The 25,983-nt window shown below is 32.4% G+C and overlaps 2 protein-coding genes across 2 annotated transcripts in view; one reads left to right on the top strand and one right to left on the bottom strand.

Moving 5' to 3' along the window:
• Nucleotides 1-5,314, top strand: part of LOC132741019 (multiple epidermal growth factor-like domains protein 11) — a 54,242-nt gene extending 48,928 nt beyond the window's left edge. Inside the window, exons 4-5 of the mRNA XM_060729096.1 lie at nt 3,916-3,989; nt 4,647-5,314. Coding sequence (XP_060585079.1) covers nt 3,916-3,989; nt 4,647-4,687 — 115 coding nt within the window. The 3' untranslated portion in view covers nt 4,688-5,314. The remainder of the gene's footprint in view (nt 1-3,915; nt 3,990-4,646) is intronic.
• The window catches only part of LOC132741004 (uncharacterized), a 152,264-nt gene that overhangs the window by 112,805 nt on the left and 13,476 nt on the right, over nt 1-25,983 (bottom strand). The window lies entirely within an intron of this gene.

The following is a 25,983-nucleotide window of genomic DNA, read 5'->3' as shown; positions in this document are numbered from 1 at the left end:
ATTTAACATTATTCTGCACATGTTTATCATTCAAATTTGAATGTTGAGTTAACTTAAATTGTCCTATACAGTAAAAATCCTTACTGAAGACCACCCAGGAATTAAGACCTACCAGGTTTTAAGACCATTTGAGAACGAAATTTTCTGTTCTTTATGACAACGATAACATGATTCAGAATATTTATACCACCTCCCTTATCCACTTTTAAGACCACCAGATTCAGTCCCAATTATTTGTTTTGTTATCTATTTAACCCTAACCCTACTATTGAGACTATTGATAATAAAGTCAACACATACCTAGATCTTAAATGTGTTGTTATCATGTTATTATCTGCTTGAATGATCTTATTTTTTACAAGGTGTCAAAAACTGTTATTATTGGGATAGTATATGAAATAAGGCGAGAAAGTAAATTTTAGAATGGTTTACTGTTGCTTTAAGCACATTTATTTTGTGAAAAATTAATTTCGCATTTGATAGGTGAATTATGTACAGTGCATTATAATTAATATTGAAGTCAGACAAAAGAGAATTTTAAATCAAATTTCTTCAGAAATGTGTTTTATCCCACCAGATTTTATATTATATCATACTTTAATATTGTATTTGAAGGTTAAGATACAATATTTTTGTTTGTTCATACAAAATATCTAAAATAGACGTGTAAGCAATGATAACAATATCCACAATTAAGACCACCCCGCAATTAAGACAGTTTGGTCCAGTCCCGCTGGTGGTCTTAATTGAGGGTGTTTACTGTAAACATAATGCGTAGTTTGCTCAAACATAATGCGTTGTTTGCTCAAACATCCTTGTTTTTTGGAAAGTTTAAACTTTAACAAATGATCGCTTCATCAATTCCGTCGTGTGTTTTCAATTTGTTACAACTATTTAAGTACATGCACTGAAAATACAAAATAGTACAAGTGACAATGGATTGCACAGTAATATCGTTGTTACTTATCTACTTCAGGTTTCTGCCTACAGGTATGTTGATATCTGTTTTTTTGGGGACAAAATGTTTTGGTTTTGGCTTCTTTAGCTTAAACATATTTTTATTTAGCAAATTTACAAACATGTATCGTTTAAGATCACAATATATTTTAGAAAAACAAGCATAACACTTATATTAATTCCTTTCCATAATATAGCTTCTTAAAAAGATGAAACATTTATACTGTCCTATGTACCATACGTTTTTTGTTTAGAAAATATGTTAATACTTATGAATAAAAGATGATTATTTTCACAAATACTTACAATATTATTCTTTCCTGGTGTATTTTAACAGTTGCAAGTGAAGAAAAAAGTAGTTGTATTCAAGGACAATGGGGCATCAACTGCACGAGCACCTGTCCAGCGTTTTGTACATCAAATGGTTGCGAGAAGAAAACTGGTTTTTGTTACGGATGTCTGAGCGGTTTTCAAGGAAAATATTGTGATATAACATGTCCTTTAAATTGTAACCATTGTGACCATTACAATGGAGAATGTTACACATCATGTACCATTAACTGTGCCACTTGTACGTCTTCAACCGGTTCATGCTTGCTTTGTAAACCCGGCTGGTATGGAAAGGAGTGTGAACTGCCTTGCTTTTCAGGGTGTGCAGCAGGCCACTGTACGAAGTCAAATGGTAATTGCATTCGTTGTCGAAATGGATGGTACGGGTCAAAGTGCGAAAAACAATGCCAGACCTGTTTCGGCGCATGCAATAAACATTATGGCTTTTGTAAATATTGTGTTTCAGGATTTTGGGGTATAGATTGTTGGGAAAAATGTAAAGGAACATGCGAAATGTGTGACAAATCTGACGGGAAATGTTTGCTTTGCCCGGACAAATACTGGGGACCTTACTGCTCTCGCCACTGTACCTCCAAAAATTGCGAGAGGTGTGATGTTAATACAGGAATTTGCAAAAAGTGTAACGCAGACTGTGAGAAACAATGTAACAAATGTATTGACCAAAAATGTGATATTTCTTCAGGCTTGTGTGAAAACTGTAAGGCCGGGTATGCAGGCGAATATTGCAACATAACATGTGAAACATATAGATGTTCAAATTGGTACTGTAACAGAAGACAAGGGTTCGCTTGCTCATCTTGTAAATATGGATATTGGGGTACATTTTGTGAAAATATATGTATTGGAAATAATTGCGGAGAATGCAGTAAAGATTTAGGGATTTGTACCACGTGTACTGCCGGGTATTGGGGTTCTTCCTGCGAGATGAAATGTCCGGTGAATTGCATGCTAAGCTGCGACAAAAATTCAGGTGTCTGTAATTATGTATCCGTACAAGATATGTTTCAGCAGATAACTGAATCTAATTGTAAACCAGGGCATTGGGGAACTAGGTGTGAACATAAATGTTTAGAAGAAAATTGCGAGGGTTGTGATCTTTTATCTACCCCTGGGCTTTGCTCCAAATGTAAGCCCGGGTTTTGGGGACAAGACTGCCTGAATAGATGTTCTCCTGAAAAATGTATGGAATGCAACATAAAGGATGGTATTTGTGCTCTGTGCAAGAACGGCTTTTCTGGACATAACTGCACTTTACTGTGCCATGGTCAGTGTCCTTGCTGTAACGCTATTTCTGGTGAATGTGTTCCAGACAAATGCTCGGGCATTACCGAAAAACCATATGCAGTAATAGGTAAAATCTCATGTAGCCGTATTAGTTATTTTGAATAAAAACATCAATATATAAGAGATGTATTTTGATGTATGCATACATGTATAAAATGATATGTAAGAGTTTGTACGTAATTATATGTAATTGAAAAGCTTTAATTATTTAAAAGTCCATTATAGCTGATTCAACTGTTGGATGTTTGTTTTTATTATAAATCATTTTAACTTGCCATCTCATTTTAAAAACGGTACATTAATTTATTTTCAGTCAATAACAGCTTGCCGATCGTTGGTATTGTACTGATAATTTGTTCGGTCGTCATGATTGTCATAGTAACCTTGTTTATTTCCTTAATGAGAAGGTAAGTCTAAATTAAAGTGACATTATGCTCACTTTGTTTGTCAAATTGAGCTGAATTGACTATATATTTCAAATTATTGATTTATATAATGATGATTACCAACAGTTGATATTCGAAGGTGTTTAGGATTAAACATGAATCTGCCGAAAATATGAAAAAAAAATGGCCACACTTGTTCTTAAGTAAAGCGTGATAGGTATCTGTTTATTTTCTCTGTGTCTAGTGAATTATTTATCTTTAATGGGAAGAATTTTTTTAAAATTGAAAGGAATTATGGCAAAATATAAACTAAATATTACTTTTACCTGTTCAATCACTATATACCCTCATATGATCATAATGTCATCATAATGTTAGCGAGAGCTTAATTTGAAAGGAAATTATGGTTCAGAAAAGTTGGTAGATATAATCGAGGTATTAAAATTTCGAAAAACAAAACTTAATAGCAAAATATTAAATAATATGCAACGTCATATCTTGCAGGATTTATGTTGTAATTTGTTTTAAAAAGAGCCTTACTAATTATAATACTATTCTTTAAATTTAGACATTTAAGTGTTTGAACCGATTTTCTTTCTTTACTTTTAAAACTGTATAAAATTATCATTGATGCGCTTTAATTGTTTCTCAATGCGTTTTGCATTTCCTGGCTTAACCGTACCTTTTGTTTGAGCCAACCAGGACCCGTCTATGGGTTGAAAATATGTACAACACATCCATGTTGTATTTAAATTGGCACTATGCCCAGATGCGGTTATGATGTTTACATGTACTGGTTCTGGTTAAAAACGGAATATCCGGCTCAAGAAAAACTGTGCATAGCCTCGTGATCTTTGTAAACAGTTACCTTAAGGACCGGATATTCTTTCTCTACTGGCATCCAGGGTAAAATGTTGTTATAATATTTATCTTACAGTCGCAAAAGGCGAAGGTCAACTAACAATTCTGCACAACATCAGAATATTGAGGAAGCTGAAATGTCATACAGAAGTAATAGTTTATTACCTCCAATATTTAGTAACAAAAATGTATATACATGTATGTTTAAGGTATTAATATCCTGTTATGGTTGTATTTGCTGCGAGCATAGGAATATTTATATACTAGACTTAACGGTTTTACTTTAACCCATGCAGCCAATAAATGCAGCACACGTGTTTATATAAATGTTGTTAAATTTTATTTGAGTAGTATTTTATCGTCAACGTGAAGTGTACACAATCTGATTAAAATAGAGAAAAACAGAATTCCTAAAGAAAGTTTAACTCAACAAAATTGCTACATGTAAATAAATCGATCGGAACTTAAGTCAAATTGACTTGTAATTTTTGTTGGCTGGTTTAAGGCTTGCCTTTTCGGACAAATGGTCAATGGACATTTCGTACATTAGACAGCGAAACATTCTTTAGTTCAAACCTTTGTTTATCCTTGCTTAAAAACTGAAAAGTCGGTCAGTCAATTTATAAAAACTTCTGGAAAAGTCTATTCGAATTAAAATACATCTTTTGTGGTCACTGTTTTCAACTAAATAACGAACTTAAAGGGTACAAAACTTCAAATGACAGACACTTGCTTGACCAGACAAACTAAGAAATTTTACTAGTCAAAAAGATTATTGTAGTAATTCTAATTTCATTCCATTTTAAGTGAGCAAGAAACCGGAAAGGGCAGCACACGACGTACAGTGAATCAGACATTGACAGCAGACCTAACCATTAGAACATGAACAAATTTGAAGATGTTGAAACTGATGTAGCAAGAGTGGAACTCTTTAGAAATATCTAGCTTATGAAACTTTCTGAGAAACTGTTATATCTGCACTTATAATACCACATGTATCATAATGCGACTGTATATTTGAACAATGAACCAACTCATAGTGAAATGCAAATTTAATTATTTCATGAAAATAGATATGTCACGAGTGACTCAGATATGAAAGTTTTCATACCACGAGATAAATTCTGTATTTTTAAGAAAAAAAAGTTGTTTTTTTGTGTGTTTATGATATACTTTTCTCTTATTAACATTGTGATTCGAAATACTTAACCTATAAGTGTGTGTATTGGCTGAACTAAGAAAAAACTAGTTCCATATGTTTCACTGCAGTGAAAAATATTTGTTTGCAGTGAAAATAAGGAAAATGAAATTATGCATTTTATTTAATCACTATTTCTCATTATTTCTTTTATAAATATATTATATATCTAGATGCTGATATTTAGCATTCATACATGTTCTATTAACTTGATAAATTTATATCTTGTATAAAATATACAAATCACTGACATTCATAAGGCATTTACATGGATAATTTGTTTGATATGGGAAGTCATTATTAAATTTTTGCTTATGCGCTTCTTTATCATTTTATCGTAAACACCAAGTTGTCGATCGTGAATCTATTTGATATCCTCGAGATGTTTGCTAGCGGGCAAATTATTTGTAAGAAAGCGTCATTGGCAAAATAGAGAAAACAGAGAATCTCTAAAAACGTCAAAAGCGACAAAATTGTAAATGTAACAGGCTTCGTGTGAATTAGCCTGTTTGTGGACGTAACTGAATACTGCAAACATCTGTCCACGCCCCCTAGCACCGGTTCTAGTTAAAGCCTACATTTTAACACGAAAATATTGAAATTTATCATTCTGAGGCATCTGCTGCTGTGTTCATATGGCGATTATAATGGAACATTATATATGACATGAAAAGTTTTTTTCCGGAGTCCCTACCCCTACCCTATTTTTGGCCACCAACCCTAAACTTTCTGAGGGAAAACAGACCGCATTTTAAGTTGACCCTGAATGATAAACATTGCGTCACATAATCAAATTTCCGTCGCACTCACTTGATATAAAAAATATTTTCAAAAAAAACAACAAAAAAACCGCCTACCAACCCTATTTTTTAAAACCATGTCACTGAAAACAAACACTTTTTTGTTAGGCCTTATTACCTGTAAGGGAGGCATTATATATTTCAGGCTTCACGTACAATAGCTTTATAGTAACTGTAGAAGAAGCTTCACAAGAATGCAGCAGTGCTGCAAGCGCATACGACGATGTTAGCCAGTTCATTGATCAGCTCCTCCGTCACTCCCAGTGCAAGCATCTGATAAGTCGCAAGTAAGATCAATATCCAAGCATCTGATAAGTCGCAAGCAGGATTAATATCCTAGCATCTGATAAGTCACAAGTAAGATCAATATCAGTTGCAAGCAAGATCAATATCCAAGCATCTAATAAATTTTGAGCAAGATCAATATCAAAGCATCTGATAAGTTGCAAGTAATGTCAATATCCAAGCATCTGATAAGTCGCAAGCAAGATAAATATCCAACTATGTTACCCATAAAAGTATTCTGTCTGTTGAAATTCTTTGGGCTTTAAAAATTATAGTAAGTCATTACTCATTGCTTAAAGAATTCAAATGTGGAATGGGAAAGCAGAATATGGCAAATATGTTACAATATCAATGGATAAGCAAAGTACAAATTGGAAAGTTATTGCAAACATTAATGCAATATTGGCAGGACCTAGATCCAAACATTCCGTCTCTCCTTAACATAGGGTATTGTGGATTACATGTTGCTCAAGGTGCATGGAAACATGGGCTGTAAATGCAGGATGGAAAAAAGATGGAGAACCATTGCTTTATTGATTAATCTGCTCAACGAGAAGATTATTTGATGGAAACCGCTCTGTTTGGATTGCAATTATGTGCTACATGCTGGTTTGATGATGTGTCTGTTGCAGAATGGTCCTGTAAAATTTGGTCTTATATTCAAAAATACGTTGCGGCTACCCAGAAACTTTCTTAACGCCGACGGCTTCTTGCCAGTCATATGTAAACCAACATAAATATGTTCGAAATCCTCTTAGGCCTGCAATGCTGAAGTTCTTTGAAAGCATTGCTAATGTTTTGTTTCCTTTTGTTGAACTTTCCAGATTCTAACTCTACACTCAAGGTGAGTCAAGGGCAATCAAGCCTCCCACAATTTAGCCAATCAACAGTTCTGTAAAGTTTCATGACTCTAGGTCAAACACTTTTTGAGATATACACGAAACAAAATGAAAATTGCAAATTTTTACTAAGTCAAGGGCAATAACTCACACATCTATACATATTGAATAAATCTACACACAAAAACACACAGGTGCACAACTTCACATGCTGAACAACATTCCTGTAAAGGTTCATAACTATAGGTCAAATATTTTTGAGCTACGTGCGACACAAGTTGAAAATAGTAAATTGTTACTAAGTCAAGGGCCATAACTCCTCAATTGCACAACTGCACATGCTGAGCACAATTTCTGACCCTTGGTCAAATACTTTTTGAGCTGCGTACAACACAAGTTGAAAAATGCAAAATTTTACTAAGTCAAGGGCAATAACTCTGCAAATACTGAATTGATCCATACAAAACACCAAGTTTCCTAATTAAACATGCTGACCAATGTTCCTTTGAAGTAACATGGTCCAGGTCAAATACTATTTAAGCTATGTGCGGCACATAAGTGAACGGACGGACGAATGGACGAACGAAAGGACGGACACGGGTAAATCTATATATGTATTGGTTTTCGTAATATATCTTTCTTTCGAATATGATTTATACATGTATGTTGTGACCTAGAATTTGGCTAAAGTTAAAGACGGGAATGTCCGGTTCTCGGGTAATTTTCGGCAAAAGCTCTACGTTATCTCTTTAAACAGTTAACTTCGGGGCCAGATATTCTGTATACACAGGTATCTATGGTAAAATATTGTTACGATATTTATCTTACAGCTGCAGAAGGCGAAGGTCAACTAACAATTCTGCACAACATCAGAATATTGAAGATGCTACAGTATCATACAAAGGTATTTTGTGTTACAATTAATTTTAGTATTCAATAAAATTATAAATACCTTCAACATAAATATATTTGTTGAAGGTATTAATAACTTGTTGTTTGAAAATTTATTTATACTAAACGGTTTTAGTTTACATTTAAACATTAATCAAACCAATAAATGCAGCAAACATGTTTATATGAATGTTGTTAAACAGTATTTGTGCAGTATTTATCGTCAAATGGTAAGCAATTGATTAAAATCAACTCGTAAATAACGCTTTGCTACATGTAAGAAATAAATTGATCTGAATTTTAGTCAGGTTAAGTTGTAAGGTTTGTTATCTGGACTAAATCTTGCTTTCTCAGACAAAAAGTCAATGGGACTTTCGGACATTGGCAGCGAAACATTTTGACACATTCTTTTGTTCAAACCAGGTAGACGATTGACTAAACAGTCTGGGATTACAACTGAAAAAGAAGCCAGTCCATTTGTATAAAACCTTAGAAAAGTTCATTCTTATTAATAGATATCTAACTGAAGCTACTTTAGTCACTGTTTTCAAGGACGTGAAGGAGTGAAAATGACAGACACTTGCTTGAGAAATTGTATGTATGTATCTTTTTGTAAAATAGATTATAATTGTTGTTAATCTCTCAATGTTTTAAAGTGATCAAGGAACACGAAACGACTGAGAATGAAGGTCAGCACACGAATGACACGTACAACGAATAAGGCATTGAAAACAGACTGGAATCCGACTATAAGAGCATGAACGACTCTGAAGATGATGAAAGTGATTAAAATGTTTAGAACAATTTAGAAATATGTAGAATATGAAAAAATACTGAAAAAACTCAATGCACTTACCATGCTATTATAATGAAGCCGTATATCTTATCAAAGTAGCAAAGTTATATATCTATATATATTTATGTTAACATATAAAGAGATTATCTAGAAAAACATTTGGAAAAAATTGTCCAGTATAAACATTTTGAATTCTAAATGTTTTGATGCGCATTGCATAACGCAGAAGAAATTAGCGAAACTTGAACTTAAACCATTACAAAGCATGTTTAGTAAAGGTTTATTTGTTCGTTTATTTGTTTTATATGTAAATATTATTTCACATGTTTGAAAAATCTTGTCGCTACACCCTTAGTAGAAAGGAAAAAACAATTTAAAGAAATTGTCACAAATGAATTATTGCGTTTTAAGACTAGGAAGTTTTAGATCGTTTTATAAATAATCCAAATATAACTCATTCGACAGATAGCATCTATAGTTGCATACTCTATGTAAAGCTGTTAACATAAATAGAGGATCTTCAAGTATTTTAAAGTTACATGATATTATTTATATCGGGTGGTACAGAAATAAACATGTCACGAGTGAACTAGCCACGAGTGAAATACGATAATTTTCATACCACGAAATTAATAGAGAGAGAAAAATATATATTATAAACGTAATTACTTATATTAAGCATTTTACAAGTTCTACACATGACTGACCATAATAGATCTATAAGGCATTTCTACTGACAACTCGATTAATGTTGGAAGTCATGATACAAACTTCGTCGATGCGTCTTATTTATTTATTTATTTATTTATTTATTATTTATTTATTTATTTATTTATTTATTTATTTATTTATTTATTTATTTATTTATTTATTCTTCAACATAACATATCATCAGCCGTCTTCTGTCGACTGTGAAACTTAACCACACCCTCCGGATGTTTGCTTCCTACAAGGCAAAGTATTTGTGGGTAAATCTAAGCAAATAGAGAGTATAAGAATCCCTTCAGAACGTCCTAAACGCCAATGTTGAAAATGTTTGGCTATGTTTGATTGAGCCTATTTATACACGTCACTGACTGTCCATGCTCCCAATTGTCGGTTTAAGAAAAAGTTAACATTTTAACACGAAAATGGAGAAATTTTGTATTTTGAAGCATCCGCAGCTGTGGCTGTGTTCATATGCCAATTATCATGGGGCATTGTTTTTTATATGTTTGAGCTATTCAATAAAAATGTTCCGCAAGTAAAATAATGCATGTATCACAAACAAGAAAACAATGAGCGAAATTAAAGAAATGAAATTAATGAAATTTCTCAAGGGAATCAGAATTTACGACGCCTGCATTTTTGGGATGTCAGTTGAACATCAGAATGTAAAGAGGGAGCTCTGTACTTTCGTGATGGTTGTCATTTTAGACAAGGACAAAGGCATGGTCGCAAACATCTTTAGCAACGTCGTGTTGAAACGTTTTGTTATCCAATGGGTGCTCAAGTGCCCATCTGTCGGATGAACGACTAACGTTTGAAGTAACGGTAACGAACCATACCCCTTGGCATGGTTGGTGTGGTTCTACTGTTCTTGGTACAGGCTTGAGCTTGCATCAATTTTGTTGTTTTTTATGGGCATTCTTTTGAGATTTTGGTTTTCCCTAGTTCAAAGCATCCAATTTGAACTTCAGTAAGACAAGTCTGATGTAGATAACTTCCATTGAGCAGGAAGACTTATTGGAAACAAATTTGCACAATACAAGAAGTACAAATGGCGTTTCCCTATCCAGGGCACGGTAGACAGTGTCTTCAAGCAAGGCATTGAATAATTTCTAGAAGGATGTGTTGGGGTCTGATTTTTGAACAAGTTGATTTCTTCTGTAAATGAATAACGTATTAGAATTAGATGCTTCTAATGGAGCATGTAAACACTTAGTCCCTGAAATAGTATGGCTTTTCATCTAAGTCGGAATTCAATTTGTTTGGTGATAAGGTATGGACGTGATTACAAAACTATTTGCCTTAACCCGTCTAGTACAATGTGTATTCATATGTGCGACAGTTTCTTTTTATTTCTAATAATAATTCCTGTCTAACTTAATCATTAAAAATAATGTCATTGTCTCTTTACAATTATCAATCTTCTGTAATGGATGAAAGACTTTAATTTCATCTTTAACTTGATACTTTTTTCAGTTTTTCCTTGGGAATAAGATTAGCCAACTCTATTTTCTTTTCCTCTATCCTTGTCGGAGATTTTTCATTTCTGACTCGAGTTTTCCACAAATCTTTCCTAAGTTTTTATCCTTTCTAGACTCTTATATCGTCTACTCCCCCTTCGATTCTTCGTAATACTCTATTTTGCTAACAAACAAATCTTCATTCGTAAATATCTGTTCCATAACTTTTTGCTGTTTAATTTTCAACTATCTATCCCTTTCTTTTTTGCTTTTAGATTGAAGAATCATTCGTGTCTCTTTGTCAAGATTCACTATTTATAATCATTCTTTTCCTAAACCTTCTTTTTTCTCATCTATTTCTCTTATTTATAGTATAACCGAATGGTAAAGTCCTTGATTTCACACCACTTGCCCTTCACCCCCGATGGTTTATATCTCTTAAGGGAATTTAGATTCTTTTAATGAGCAAGCTATGTAGATTACAGATCGTCGGTGTTCAACTTCGGTCCCAAATGTACTTGAATATTCGGTTTTTGCCGAACGGATAACGGCTAAAAAATCTTCTTTGAATGAATCAAGTGTATTTTGACGTGAACGCTAGTTTGCACAATTGTTCAAATAAGAAAAATGAAAAGAAAGATCAACAATGGAGTTCTACATTCTCCAAATTCAGTCCCAAACCGCGAAATAGACATTGCGGTCTTTCAATATTGCCTAGGTGGGGTCACTCTTAACATTTACACCTTGTCTATATTGGAAAGCTACATCTAATCATTAATATATAAATTAATTAAAAACAGAACTCTCGTTGAAATTATCGTCTAATTAATTAGCAATAAAATGTTCATCTATGATTATGCAATTTACGATAAATTTAATATATCTACTCTCTTATGAAATATTTTCAAAGATATTTAAAAGAAATAGTTCAAACTCTTTTTGGCCTGCAGCCAAATGTAAAAGGAAGGGATGATGGCACAACTGAGCAAGCCTTTCCTTTTAAAAGGAAACTTTATTTGTCTTTCCTTGGATATCATTTTAATGTGGAATAAATTATCTTCATCCGAAATGTACATATTTGATTAGAAAAAAATATTTACAATCGTGTACGTATTTCCTTCCTTGAATCACTGACTTGTAACATTCCATCAGCATTTATTAATAATGTAAAACAAATATTATAACTTTTTAGGTTTCTCTATCAATACTTTCAGAAGAGTTGAAAAAAGTCTGAAAACTAATTACGTTAATAGGCTGAATGAAGCCGACAACGATATTGTCTATATCCATTTCTCTCAATTTGATAGTGTTACAGAATACTAAAATAATGAACCTGACATATCAATAGATCTGTACTACAATGGCATATTCTAAAATTAGTATGTATTAAATTGAAAGGGCAAATTTATTGTTATTGCAGCAATGCTATGGTTTATAGGTTAACATAATTTGCATGTACAGGACTTGATTATCTAATTGATTCTCTTTAAATTTTTATGATCGCATTTAAAATGGATTTAACGGAGAATAAGTATGCGTTAAAAACTTGCGTTAATGATTGATGGAACTAGATATAATTCGACCCTATCGTGCTAAGAATCACGTTTTTGATTAAACTTCTAATGCTGTTCTGAATAAAAGAACTAAAGTCAATGATATAAGTAAATGTTCCCATCCTGGTATGGATCGGATTTAAGATTTAACTGATGACGCTGTTTTGAATAATGGAACTAAATTCAATCATACATGTAAACGTTTACATCCTGGTAAGGAATTTAACTGATATTTTTTATAAAGAAAGGTAAAATTAAATTCTCAGTATAAACATTTTTTTTCCGATATTGATAATTTTTTTGCAACAACAAAAAAATGGAAGAATAATATTCTTTGACAGAAAAAAACATGTAGTCATTGTTAACGAAAAATTTGAAAGTACCACTATCTTGAAGGATGGAGATTCTATAAATAAATATTTCAAATATTCAACGATTTAACAAAATGAGCTAAACAAGAAATAACTTTGTTTTCAAATTTGTGTTTAATATGGGTAAGAGTTCGACACATGTAATTTTCTTTCCATGTTAAATAATTTTAAAATGTCTATATCCGTTTAATAATCTATACTCCATATTCATAGACTAAATTGAGGCTGACTTATAGATAATGATTCTTTCTAACGACAAACACTTCTAGGTAATCTGGTGGTAAAAGCTAGTACTTGTAAAAAGTGAAATTGTTAACTTAAAGGAACTCAGTTGAGGGTTTTTGACATGATGGGAATTAATTTTTATTAATTTATGTTTCATTTGATGTTGGTATAGACCAATTACATGTGTGCAAAATTTCAGATCATTCGATTCCAGAATGATTATTTTTGTGAGAAATATCCCGAAATAGAAAAGCGTTGCAACGCTTTTGACTCATATTGGACTAAGAATACCATGAAAATACGAGCATCAATTTATTTCTATTACATATTTGTCTATTTTAGTGCCCCAGCTGATCTATGTAAGAAATTGACAATTTAGGTTTTTTAGGCTTTCAGGACCTCAATGCAGTTCATTTAATAATATCTTTTTCTCCAACTGGTCGTATAAATGTAAAATATCGGAAACATTTATAAAAGAAAACAAATTTATTTACTTTCAAATTTATTCATTTAAATATGGACAACATCTGTAATGGTATACGCATAAAGAATAAAAAAAATTCTCCTCACAAGTAAACGTAAAGAAAAAGTACTTTTTGAAATACACTTCAGTTAATACTTAAATAAAGTGAGAGAATATATAAGACAGAAACTCAAAAAATACACTTTCACATGCGTAAGCTTACAAAGTCAGTGTGGATGTTAGTTTAAACAATATGATTACGTAAACGTTAGAACAACATCATAAAATTTATTCAAACAAAATCACTGCTAATATACATTGAAAAATATATATAAAAATACACAAAAATAGAACCCACAAATAAATACAACCCCAATAAGATTCGCGTTTAGTGAACGTCATCTTGTCTTGCTGTTGCTGTCATTTTATTCTAAGTTCACATTATTTACTTTGGAAGTTTGAAAAATCCTCATTGCATTTTTTAAACTTTTTTCAGGATTTAATACATTCATAATTGAAATAACATTTTGAGAAATATATCAAAGGGTCACGATAACAATTGAAATACACGTATTTCTTAACTAAACGTTTTATTTCGTACCATGAAATAAACATGATGATTCTATATTCGATTTGTTTAAAAATTATTGATATCTTCTTGTTCCTCTTCACGCTATCTTAATTCTAGAAATACTTTGTACAGTGTAGTTATCATATACATGTTTATAAAACAACAGCAACAAACCAAAAGCAACAACAACCACTACAATACAACATATAGATGTTAACAACAACACAAATAACAACAAATACAACAATAATATCTCGCGCACACATAAACACACTAACAACATTTAGTAGAACGAACGCTAGCACGACCACAGGCAAACATTAAAACATCAAATATCTTTCAAATGTCTTACAATAATTAAAAGGCGGCATAACATGTTTTTTGCAAAAAGAATTTTAAGATGAAATAAAGTCTTAAACATAACGTCGGAAAGCTTTGGTTTAAAACATTGATATAATAAATTTTGTTAGCTAATTTGAATTGTCTGATGTCACATTACGTTGTAATTACCGTTTGTAGGAAGAGAGAAAATTACGATCTTAAACATGGTTAAAACAAAATGACAATATCTAAACAACTAACAATTATACATAAATTGTTGTCTTTTGAAAAACAATATGAAATTAAAAAGATTATAAATCTACAGATCTAATCGAAATAGTTCATTTTATTCCATGCCCGTGCAAAAAGATCTTTTACTTCAGTCTTATACCTAGAGCCACTAAGAAAATAAACAAAGAAATTAGCAATAAAGTTTACTTCTCGCAGCCTGAAAGCAACCGCTACTACAACTTCATTGACTGTATAACCCGAAAGCCGTAAAAATTCAGCAACCATCTCTGGCAAGTTTGTTACCAAGAAAATGACATTCAAAGTCAGAATCGCGTTAACAACTGTTGCCGTTTTTCTATTTTGTATTCCTACTGTCTTTAGGCTATAGATAATGATACATGAAAAAATCATTATTATAAAATATGGCAGAAAAACGGTTATGCTTGGTTGAATAATGTTGTAAAATTGATTATGCCATTCACTGATGAAGTCAACGTTGCACACTTTGGGAGTCATATCGTCAGATTCCTCTGCAAAGCAGTCTTCATAATCGTATTGTATGTCGGTGTTGTACTCGATTTTGAAATTTGACCAGAACAGTATAGCCTCAACGATAAACGCTGCTACCCAAACCATTATAACTGCAATCACTGATACTGAGACTGAACATATTTTCTTCACATCAAACGGATATACCACACAGATACATCTTTCAACTGAAATAATAGCCAATAACCAGTTCGATACCATAATAAAAACTATCCCGATATAGTTTCTAAAAACACAGTCAAATCTAGAGTAAGATTCCTCAATGAAGCGATTGTCTTGCAGCCAGTACATCAAGGTGGCACATCCGTTTGCCAAATCTGCGGCAGCAAGTGACATCAAGAAAACCGCTGTTGAAAATTTACGATTTCCTTTTTTCATCAAAATGCAAATGATAAGAATATTCGGCAATGAGCCTATCCAAATAGTTATAGGAAAGTATGTGAGTATTTCGATTATTTTTGCCTCGAACGTCCCAGCGTTGCTGTCTCCATATGATGTTGAGTTGAAAACTTGACAAGGTGTTTTCGTGTCGTTTCCACCATAAAAGTTACTATTGTTCCCTTGTAATGGATTATCCTCAGTTGTGTTCATGTAGGTCCTCAGGTTGTCTGGATTAATTCCAGTTGTGATATTAGTTATTGGTGTTGAATTGACGAACATTTTCACACCTCAAAGGTTTTCACCAGTTGTTAAGCTTGATAATGTCACAGCGCTGTGATAGAAAATTGGTAGCAGTCGTGAATTTTATATTCTGACCACATATGACGTCAAACCAATAAGACGACAGTTTCTCTTATGAGGTTGGCCAACTCAAATAATCAAGTCAATAAAAAATAGAAATAGTTGTAATTTTCCGCTTGTTTAATTCTAGAAATTCAGGGACATATGGCACCAATTTTTTTTTTTTTATTTTATATTTTTGTCATTAGTGAGACACATTTCATTAACGCTTGACGGACATTTCATTACCGCTCAAACAATTTTACTTTTATTTTATTTTATTTAAGAGTATCATTGCAATATAACCGACAATGATTATATATCACCACCAGATATTAAGTCTTATCTTCCAGTAGTTTTTTTTTTTTTTTTTTTTTGTAAATCAAAGTTGAAAAACAAGATTGTTATTGAGCAAACAATAAAAACACAATATTACTATTGCTTGGGGGCACGAACTGTATCTTGTATTTTAGGACTACAAACCCTTATGTGCACCAAAAGGAGTCATTTTTAAATACCTTTATCTTTTTACATAGTATAAGGTTTTTGTTTTTAAATATTTATTATGCAAATAAATAACAGCAAAATTTGCCATCCCAGTTTGTATCCCTTTTTTGTGTCACATCCTTTATATTCATTGCTTTTTGCCAAGATTTCATGATCAATCACAATAGTATATTTATAGGAAAAATTGTTATAGTATGATTATTTTCATTTTGGAACAAATTCACAAAGTGACTTGAAAATTTAATAAAAAGTGCTTATTACTTTAACAAACATTTTCATCTCATATTAACACATGCGCCTAAGATAAATATTTCACAGTTTCAAGAATGACACATCCGTTCAAGCACATAAAACCGGTGTCCATTTATAAGGCACCTAAATAACATCTTTAAAGATATATAAACAAGTTGTGCAATACATAACAGTTTCACTTTCAAGAATAAGACTATAACAGTCTGAAATTAATGCCGAATTTTGCTGGGCCAGAGTTTCTGACTAGCTTATAAAAATATCATTTCTATATTTGTTAAACACAACTATTCATTAAGGTGGAATACTTTGCCTAATTCCTTTGAGAAAATAACATGTCATTTCTTAAACAACCCAATGTTAAATGTGTTGCTTTGACCAAGAATCGAACTTTTGATCGCACACACCCGGAACAAGAACCACAAGTGTCAATTTACTTTTATAGAAAAGTCAAAAGCTATCAAATTGATTATGAATTCAGAATTTCATAATTAATGGCTTATTCAAACGGACACTAAAAGAGTTTCCACAATTTTTGCGACTTTTATGTTCCTATTTCTCTGCAATCTATTATCATATGTATTTCTCATCAAATACTGTATACAGTTGTTATAGAAGGTATTAAATTTATTATTTAAAATTATTTGAATTGTTAGTGAAAATGATATAAGAAGTTTTTTTTTTTAAATAAGACACTTTTAACTTTCGCAAAGAATAATAATATTTCTTTTTATTCTTTCATTAAAGAGTTTTATTAAGAAAACAAAAACTGTCATGACCATTAATAAGGAGCGTATATATTTGAAGGTGACACTTTATGTTCTTATTTAGAAGCAATTAATCAAGCAATTTCTTTAATTCGCCTTTTATTTTGCGTATTCAATCAACAATTATTTGGAACATTACAGAAACCGAAATAATTACTATTTCTTTATTTATTTAGCAACACCAAAATCAAATAATGGCTTGCGTGAAGCTAAGAAAAAAATTGTCTTTTTCTTATTATTAAGTTTTTAATTAGAATGTTTTTTCAATATGAAGTAGATATTGTGGTGATTGTCCAATCGACAATTAAAGATAGCCACGCCTTCAAAATATCATATTCCATTTGTATCATACATTGTTATGCTTTAGTCTTTAGACGTTGATCACCTGAAGAGCTTGGATATGACCACATTGTGTAACACATAATACCTTAGAGATCAAGATTTTGTTATTCTTTAGAAAAAAAGAGTTAGATATGTGTTCAATAATGGCAATAAACGTGCATTAATATTTTGTAAAGGTAGAAAAATGTTTACAAAATGTTTATCGACTTCCATATAAAATACTTAAGTATTACAATTAAATGTATTCCAATTGCCAAAGTGAAAAGAGGCAAAAGATGAGTAATCTATAAAATGATCCAGTGAGCAACTTTTATATCTTAAGCTTCAGCATTCAAACTCTCAATTTTGTACACTTAAGTGTTTAAATCCATTTTTTGTCCAGGATGACAATAGGAACATGTAAAAATAATGATTTCGATAAGCGATGATTTTAAGGTGAGTGTGAGTGGTCTATGGCTATCATGGATTTTTATAGGTTTTTAAATTATGGCAAATATGTATTCAGTGAGTAAGACCTTGTAAAAGATTAAATCATATTGATGTAGTTCATGTATACATGTTTTTTACCAGACTAGTTTATCACGTGGCATTTGCTTACCGCCACTCATGGCCGCTCCGATGATTTAAAAGGTACAAAAATCTGTCGATTTCAATGGGACATAATTGTTCAATGCGGCAATATTTTGATGAAAATATACGTTGCTTTTATGACACATTTTCTGCAAACACACTGTTAAAAATGCAAGATCAATAGTATCATTAGCGCCTGAAACATGGTATATGTTTGTTATTTAAATATTGATGTTGAAATTGATAATAAAACAAACAAATACCGCGCAGCAATTAGCGGTAACACAATAATATTACAGTAAACAATTATCACATGAATATCCATCTTAAAGTATTGTTGCTTATTTTTTTTTTTTTTTTTTTTTTTTTTTTTTTTTTTTTAGATTTTATGTTCTGCGATGTTTCGCTAGACGAACTGTTTTAATTTTCAATCTTTTCAACATTTTCTATTTGTTTGCTTTGTTAGGTTGGCCGGTAAGATTTAAAAAGGTTCCAAACATTCATATCCATAGTTTATTCTAACAACCTTATAATTACGTTCTGATGTTTGCAATTGTTGTTGTTGTACTTGTAATTTTTAATCTATCGAATATGTATAATTTAAGTACTCGAAGGATAGTTTTTAGCTTTTATGTTGTTATTGTTGTTTTGTTTTTTTCTATAACAAAACATGAGAATTTACAATAATGTACCAAAGAAGTCTAGTTACTCTACTCCGCATCGATCGATGTTTCACTATCGCTCAACTCGCTCACGTCTAGTATGCATATACTGTATACGCGGAGGAGGGGCTTATTGCAACCGACCGCGGAATACTTCCCTTGTTTTACCTCCCAAAAAAATCTGCCGCAATCAAATAAAATAGGATTTTTGATTTTCTTTTCTATACACTTATGTATCCTTTTTATAAACAAGTTAACTTAGTTGCATAATTTGCTTTCAGGGAAGCATTATTTCGAAATGTTACCTATTGCTTTGTCCTATGTTAATGTATAGGTTTTAGTCTAAAATAAGAGGTTGTTAGCTCTGTTATAGATGTCAGTTCATTTTTTAATCAAACTATCAATAATCAACATCATAGGAAAATGTTTTTAATGTTTTGAAGCATCTAGAATAATGGCATTTTTTTAATTTGCTATCATACTTCGGGTACACCGGGCTTTCAAAAATGTTCCGATTTTAAGCGTTACATAAATATAATGAAACAAAAATACATTTTAAATTCTAATAGTCTTTATTAATGTGCTACATATAATGTGCTACATTTTATATCGGTAGGTCGTCGAAATAATCAATATATTCTTTTAAAGAAATCATCATGAAATTAAGTATTTCTTACAGCCATGCCCATGACCACCTCCGTAGCCGCCCCCAGCTCCGCCTCAGTAACCGCCCCCAGTCCCGCCTCCGTAGCCACCGCCATAACCTCCACCATAGCCGCCTCCATATCCTGCGCCGTAGCCGCCCCCAGCTCTGCCTCCGTATCCACCGCCATAACCCCCGCCGTAGCCGCCGCCGTAACCACAACCATATCCGCCACTGCCGCCGTCCCCATATCCTCCTCCTCCTCCTCCGCCGCCTCCACCACCGCCGTATCCCCACTTACATTTTTTGCATTTCTTTTTTCAGAATGCTGAAATTATAAGTGAAAAATAATTCATTAAAACCCGTGTCCAGAGAGAAATAATGAATTATCGAAAATGACAAATATGTGAAAATAAATTAAAGCTCCAGATTTTCGATAATGGGTTAAAAACTAAACCTACGATTATACGTTTTATTTTTGTTCCCTACTTGTTAAAATTTACATTACAAATATGCATAAACATGTTTTTGCTAGGTAACCATTCTTTGATTCACACACACATATATATATCCAATTCAAGGAATTAAAATGTGATAGATCCTCTTTATTTAATGCTTTTGATTATTGATTTATCCGTGAAAATTGTATTTGATAATTTCACAGTGAAAAGTATCAAAATATAATTTCAGACTTTTCAATGACGAGACTACTGTTTTTAAGATGTTCCCCATGTAGTACCTCAATTATATTTTTTCTGACAATACTGAAATTGACAGGGCTGTTAAGAGAAGTAAATCTGGAATTGATAAATATATTAAATTTCAAACACTATTCATTCATATTACGAAATATCGTCTCTAAATTTTTTGTTTCATTTTTATAGTCTGAAAAATACACTTCCTTCCATATGCAAAACTGCCCTTGATGACATTTGGGCATAATTAAGTATCCTACGGGTAATAACGGCCTAATGAAATATCAAAACTTGAAAAGCGATGACAGTCATCAGCCCGAAGAAAAAGTAAACAACCCAGCGTTCGTAAGACAGCCTTTCACCAATTCCATGTTTTCCTAATTCGTAATAAAATTTCATCTAACACACAAACAAACAAATATTTTCTATATTATAGTTTAGATTATATTTATTAGAAATAATTTTGTTACGATAAGATAAATTAATAACTGTTTTAAATGTACATTGAATATTCAAAAAAATGTTTACATATGTAAGAGTATTTTCTTGTCAAAAGTGACATGAAAAAAAGAAAAAGGAAAGTACATCTGATCAGCCATCTAATATGAAGTGAAAACAAGCGTTTCATTTCAAGCGTCTAAATAAACTTCACTTACCTTCACTGTTGGCAACACAGAGTACAACCAAGAGCAATGGCGTAGAATTTCATTGTGGCGAACTATTTTCTTTCAGAACAGACGACTTCGAAAGACAATGGTGGTGATCTGACAATTTTCCTTTTTGGCAGAGTATTTATACCTTTAAAGAAACAATGCCGAACATAACCTACACGTGATTCACTTGCACAATGAATCGCAACGCCGTATGTTTTTCGTTTGAAGTACGATTTATTAACATCTTCTTTCAAATATTTAACAAAGATTCAATATTGTAGATCGATCATAGATCTGAATTTTGAGTGAAAAGATATTTTTTTATTTATATTTTAAAGTTAATTAGTGCATATTGAGATAATGCAGGTGTTCTTAAATGTTCTCATGATAAATTAAATTTTGAGGCCATTTTTATGTTGTTGTTTGCCTTTTTTAAACAATTTCTTAAATGTGTAAATGTGTAAGTTATGTCCATAACCCATACCGTGGTGTAACGCACCTTATTGTGGGAGATTAAGACTTAGTGCAAATTTTATATCAGTCTGCTCAAGGTTTTACCGGGAGGTGTGTTTTGGCATATCAAACCGTCATTTGGTCAAATCCAATTTAAAATAAAGTGTAATTTATCCGTATATATTGTGTAATAGCCGTTGGTGTAACGGCTAAAATCTGTGTAACACCAATCAAAACTTGATTGTTGCCGAGCATTATATTTCATGTAATCAGTTAAATTAACTGTTGAATTGGTTATTAAATATTCGATGTAAAACTAGATTCTTATGATATTGCTGGTAGGACACTCGTTTTTGAAAAAAGTACATTTGCCAGTGCGCATGATGCATTGTTCTGTATTACCGGAAATGATCGGCAATATATTGAAGTCGCTCAATTTGTAGCTAAGTATTTTTCGTTTTTTTCCCGAGGGCCCCTGAGGGACCCCCGAAAATTTCGTTTTTCCGAGTTGTTTTTTTTGTTGCCTTCCCAGTCTTTTTGAAAATTTTTTTTTTAAATAAAGATAAAAAATAAAATTTTGCCAGGAGTCCGATGCAATAAAGGAGAATGGATGACGTCACAGCTTCAAAGATTAGTAATTCTTGAAAGCAATATTGTTCCTGATAATTCGAAGGAAAGTAGAACTTGAGAGCAAAATTAGTTCGATACGGTTGGGGTTAGATGGTCTCCCCTAATAATTGCAAATAACGTGCATAATTCTAAGTAAACGGTTTTATTATTTTAATGGCGTGCATACTTCTTAAAGAATTTAATTAAGGTTTAAAACATGTTGATATGTGGATAAAATTAGAGATGGCGTGTATGATCCTGAGAAAAGAAAGTCTTAAGAGCAAAGTAAAGTAGATAAGAATGGTATCCCTGGTAATTACAAAAGGCATGTAGCCTATGTATGCTTCTGTAAGGAAACTTACCTTTTGTTGATAATAATTATTTATCGTCCCTGATAAATATCAATGGCGTATTTGTTTCTAAGGGAAGTAATATTTTTGATGTATAATGTTGTCGACAAGAGTAATTCCCTTGAAAAAACAAATGGTGTATATGATTCTAAGAGAATTTACTCATGTCGATAAGGATGATCTTCCCTGACAAGTTATGTACAAATATATTTCTATGAGGTCATTAAGAATGGACTTAATGGTGTGTATCTAAATGTTATTGATCCCCACTGATAATTACAAGGAGTAGGCCTTTTTTAAATGTCTTCAAAGAACTCAACTCTTGAACCCACAAAATATAAAAAATGAGTCCCTAAAGAACGCCCCAAACGGCAAAATTGAAAGGGCTTGAGGCTCGGTTTGATTGTGTCTATTCATGAAAGGTACTGGAAAGTGCAAACTACAGTCTGCACCCTTAGCACCGGCTTAAATAGCAGAATTCAACTTTCAAACATGAAAATGGTGATATAATTTAGAATTACGAAACATCCGAATATGTGTTTATACGGCGGTTATCAAGGAACTTTCAATATGACACATGAGTGCCATTCCATGAAATTATCCCCAAGTAAAATAATGCGTGTGACCTTTACAAGAAAGCAACGGACGAAACTAAATAACATGGTATTTTCCAAGGAGATCTGGGGTTATAAAGCCTACATATCACTTTCAAGACGTCAAAAGACAATTTTCACTGACATATTTATAACCTTTATAATTACAAATGCTTTTGAATTAGGCATTAAGGAAATAATTTGATGGTATCTTACTTCTTTTTGGCAGAATGACCTTAGCCGAATAAAAGCTTAGAATGGTTTTTCTCTCGCTTTATTCGATCAATATCAAACAATTTCTATAGAAAAAAGCAGACAAATAACAAAAGGAGACTTTAAAATGTAACGCATCTTGTCTCTGTGTACAAAAAGACGTTTATTTTACATTTAAAGCTTAATGCTTAATTTTATGAACATTTTGAAAGTGCGTTTAAAAGTAAAATATTGAGAAGTGAGCAGAAAGGGAGCATTTAACACAATACAAACAGCACTCAAAACCCACGAAAATTACCAAAATATGTTGTCAAAATATTCAAAATAGCATTTACTGCGTTACTAACGCAGTAGAAATATGGTTATAAATGGTAAAAAAAACAATTACAAATCGGACATACCATGTAAATAAATACTTAAATCTAGAAATTTTTACTTTTCTGACGTCTTAGTACATTTTTCTTGTATTTTTTTGTAAATATTTTGGCTGATCTGGAAGCAAGCAGCTTTAAAAAGAGACTGTAAAGTATAGCAATCATCAGTATTTTAAAGTATTAAATTTAAGCGTATTATATCTTTAAGAATTGTTATTCATAAGGAAAAGATATAAGAATTGATAACAAGCATCAGATAATTTTAGTGGGCAAAATACAAATGGATTTCATAATGCATTTTCACACATTGGTGAGGAATGCGTACATGTATACATATTTCACATGTATGACGAATTCGTCGTATGTGTGAAGATCGCAATTCAACATAGTTACGTCTCCAATTGGAACTGCTCGATGATTATCTATAATAATCTCGGAGCAGGGTCTTTCAAATAGATTTTAAAGACCCTGCTCAAAGTTAATACGGAATCCCGATTGAAAGCAGTTCTATCACGTAACTCCAGATGTTAACAAAAACAGATTAATATTGGTAACTGATGTATTTCTCTTACATTCAAGTTAAATTAAGTCAATTTCGGTTAATTTATGATTGAAAAATATGCCTGGCAATTGTTGTATCGTTGTAACTATATAATAAAGTCAAGTATAATAACAAAGTCCGATATACATATATATACAGTTTATTTACGAGACTAATAATATAATGATATGATCAAGCGATCTTACTACAAGTGTAGCTGGTCAACGACTGACGGATAATTCCAGCCAGGTTACATGTATAGACTAGCTATAGTCTGTTCCAAGATAACAGTATGGTAAACATACTACACTATGTATATCGGACTTTGTTATTATACTTGACTTTATTATATAGTTACAACGATACAACATTGTGTCGGAAATTTTGTGGATTTCATAACTATTATTAGCATTTTAAGTGGATAATTAATAAACATGGACATGTCGGGAATTACACCGCCCAGAATGGACTGGGATAGTTCTTATTTGCCTGAAACATGGGAAAGATTCCACAGGCATGTAGAATTAATTTTCAACGGACCGTTAAAAGGAAAAGAAGAAGGAGAAAAAATTGCGTACTTCCTAATATGGGTAGATGAGAAAGGGAGATACATCCAACAAGCTTGGAACTTATCTGCAGAGGATAAAAAAAATTAAACATCAATTATGAAGAATTCAAAGAGCACGTACAACCAACACTTAATCCTGTATTTGCCAGGTACCATTTCAATAATGAAACACAAGGACCGGACTCGATCGACAAATTCGTAATTCGTCTCAGGCTCCGTGCTAAAGATTGCAGATACGGCGGCATGGAAGACGAATTGATTCGTGACCGCATCGTTTTTGGCACGAACAATTCATAAAATAAATAATATCATCGACATTATTTATTCGTTGACACAAGTTATCGATTGTGAAGCTATTTGATATCCTCGAAATGTTTGCTAGCAGGCAAAATATTTGTAAGAAAGCGTCATTGGCAAAATAGGGTAAACAGAGAATCTCTAAAAACGTCAAAAACGACAAAATTGAAAATATTACAGGCTTGGTGTGATTGGGCCTGTTTGTGGACGTAACTGAATACTGCAAACACCTGTCTACGCCCCCTAGCGCCTGTTTTAGTAAAAACCAACATTTAAACACGAAAATATTAAAATTTGGAATTCTGAAGCATCCGCTGCTGTGTTCATATGGCGATTATCATGGAACATTCTATGTGACATGTTAGCGTTATTCAATAAAAGCGGCTAATGTTCCCTCACGTAAAAGAATGTATGTACCACTAACGAGAGAACAACGGTTGAAATTAAATGAAGTGAAATTTCTAAAGGATATCAGAGTTTATGACGCCTGCATTGTTTGGGATATCAGTTGAATATCAGTATGTAAAGAGGGAGCCCTGTACTTTCGTGATGGTTGTCACTATAGACATGAAAGTAGGTACACGAGCTTCCCATTTAGCTATTTGACTACCTCACTGGTCGCAAACATCTTGAGCAACGTCGTGTTAAAACGTTCTGTTATTCCATGGGCACTCACTTGCGCATTGGTCGAATGAACGACTAACGTTTGAGGTAACGGTTGTGTATTCAATAAGCTGCTATGGAAGCATATCCCTTGGCATGGTATGGTGTAGTTCAACTGTTCTCGATGCAGGCTTGAACTTGCATCAATTTTGTCGTTTTTAATGGGCATTCTTTGTAGCTTCCAGTTTTCCCTATTCAAAGCATCCAATTTGAACTTCAGTAAGAGAAGTCTGATGCAGATAGCTTCCATTTGGGCAGAAAGACTTATTGGAAACATATTTGCACAATACAAAAAGTACAAATGGCGTTTTCCTATCCAGGGCCCGGTAGACAGTGTCATAAAGCAAGGCATTATAGAATTTCTAGAAGCATGTGTTGGGGTCTGATTTCAAACAAGTCGATTTCTTCTTTAAA

The sequence above is a fragment of the Ruditapes philippinarum genome, unplaced genomic scaffold (assembly GCF_026571515.1).
Source record: "Ruditapes philippinarum isolate M1 unplaced genomic scaffold, ASM2657151v2 ctg204_1_1_1_1, whole genome shotgun sequence".
Taxonomy (NCBI): Eukaryota; Metazoa; Mollusca; class Bivalvia; order Venerida; family Veneridae; genus Ruditapes; species Ruditapes philippinarum.
The sequence above is the reverse complement of the archived record's forward strand: the minus strand, read 5'-3'. Positions and strand labels throughout refer to the sequence as shown.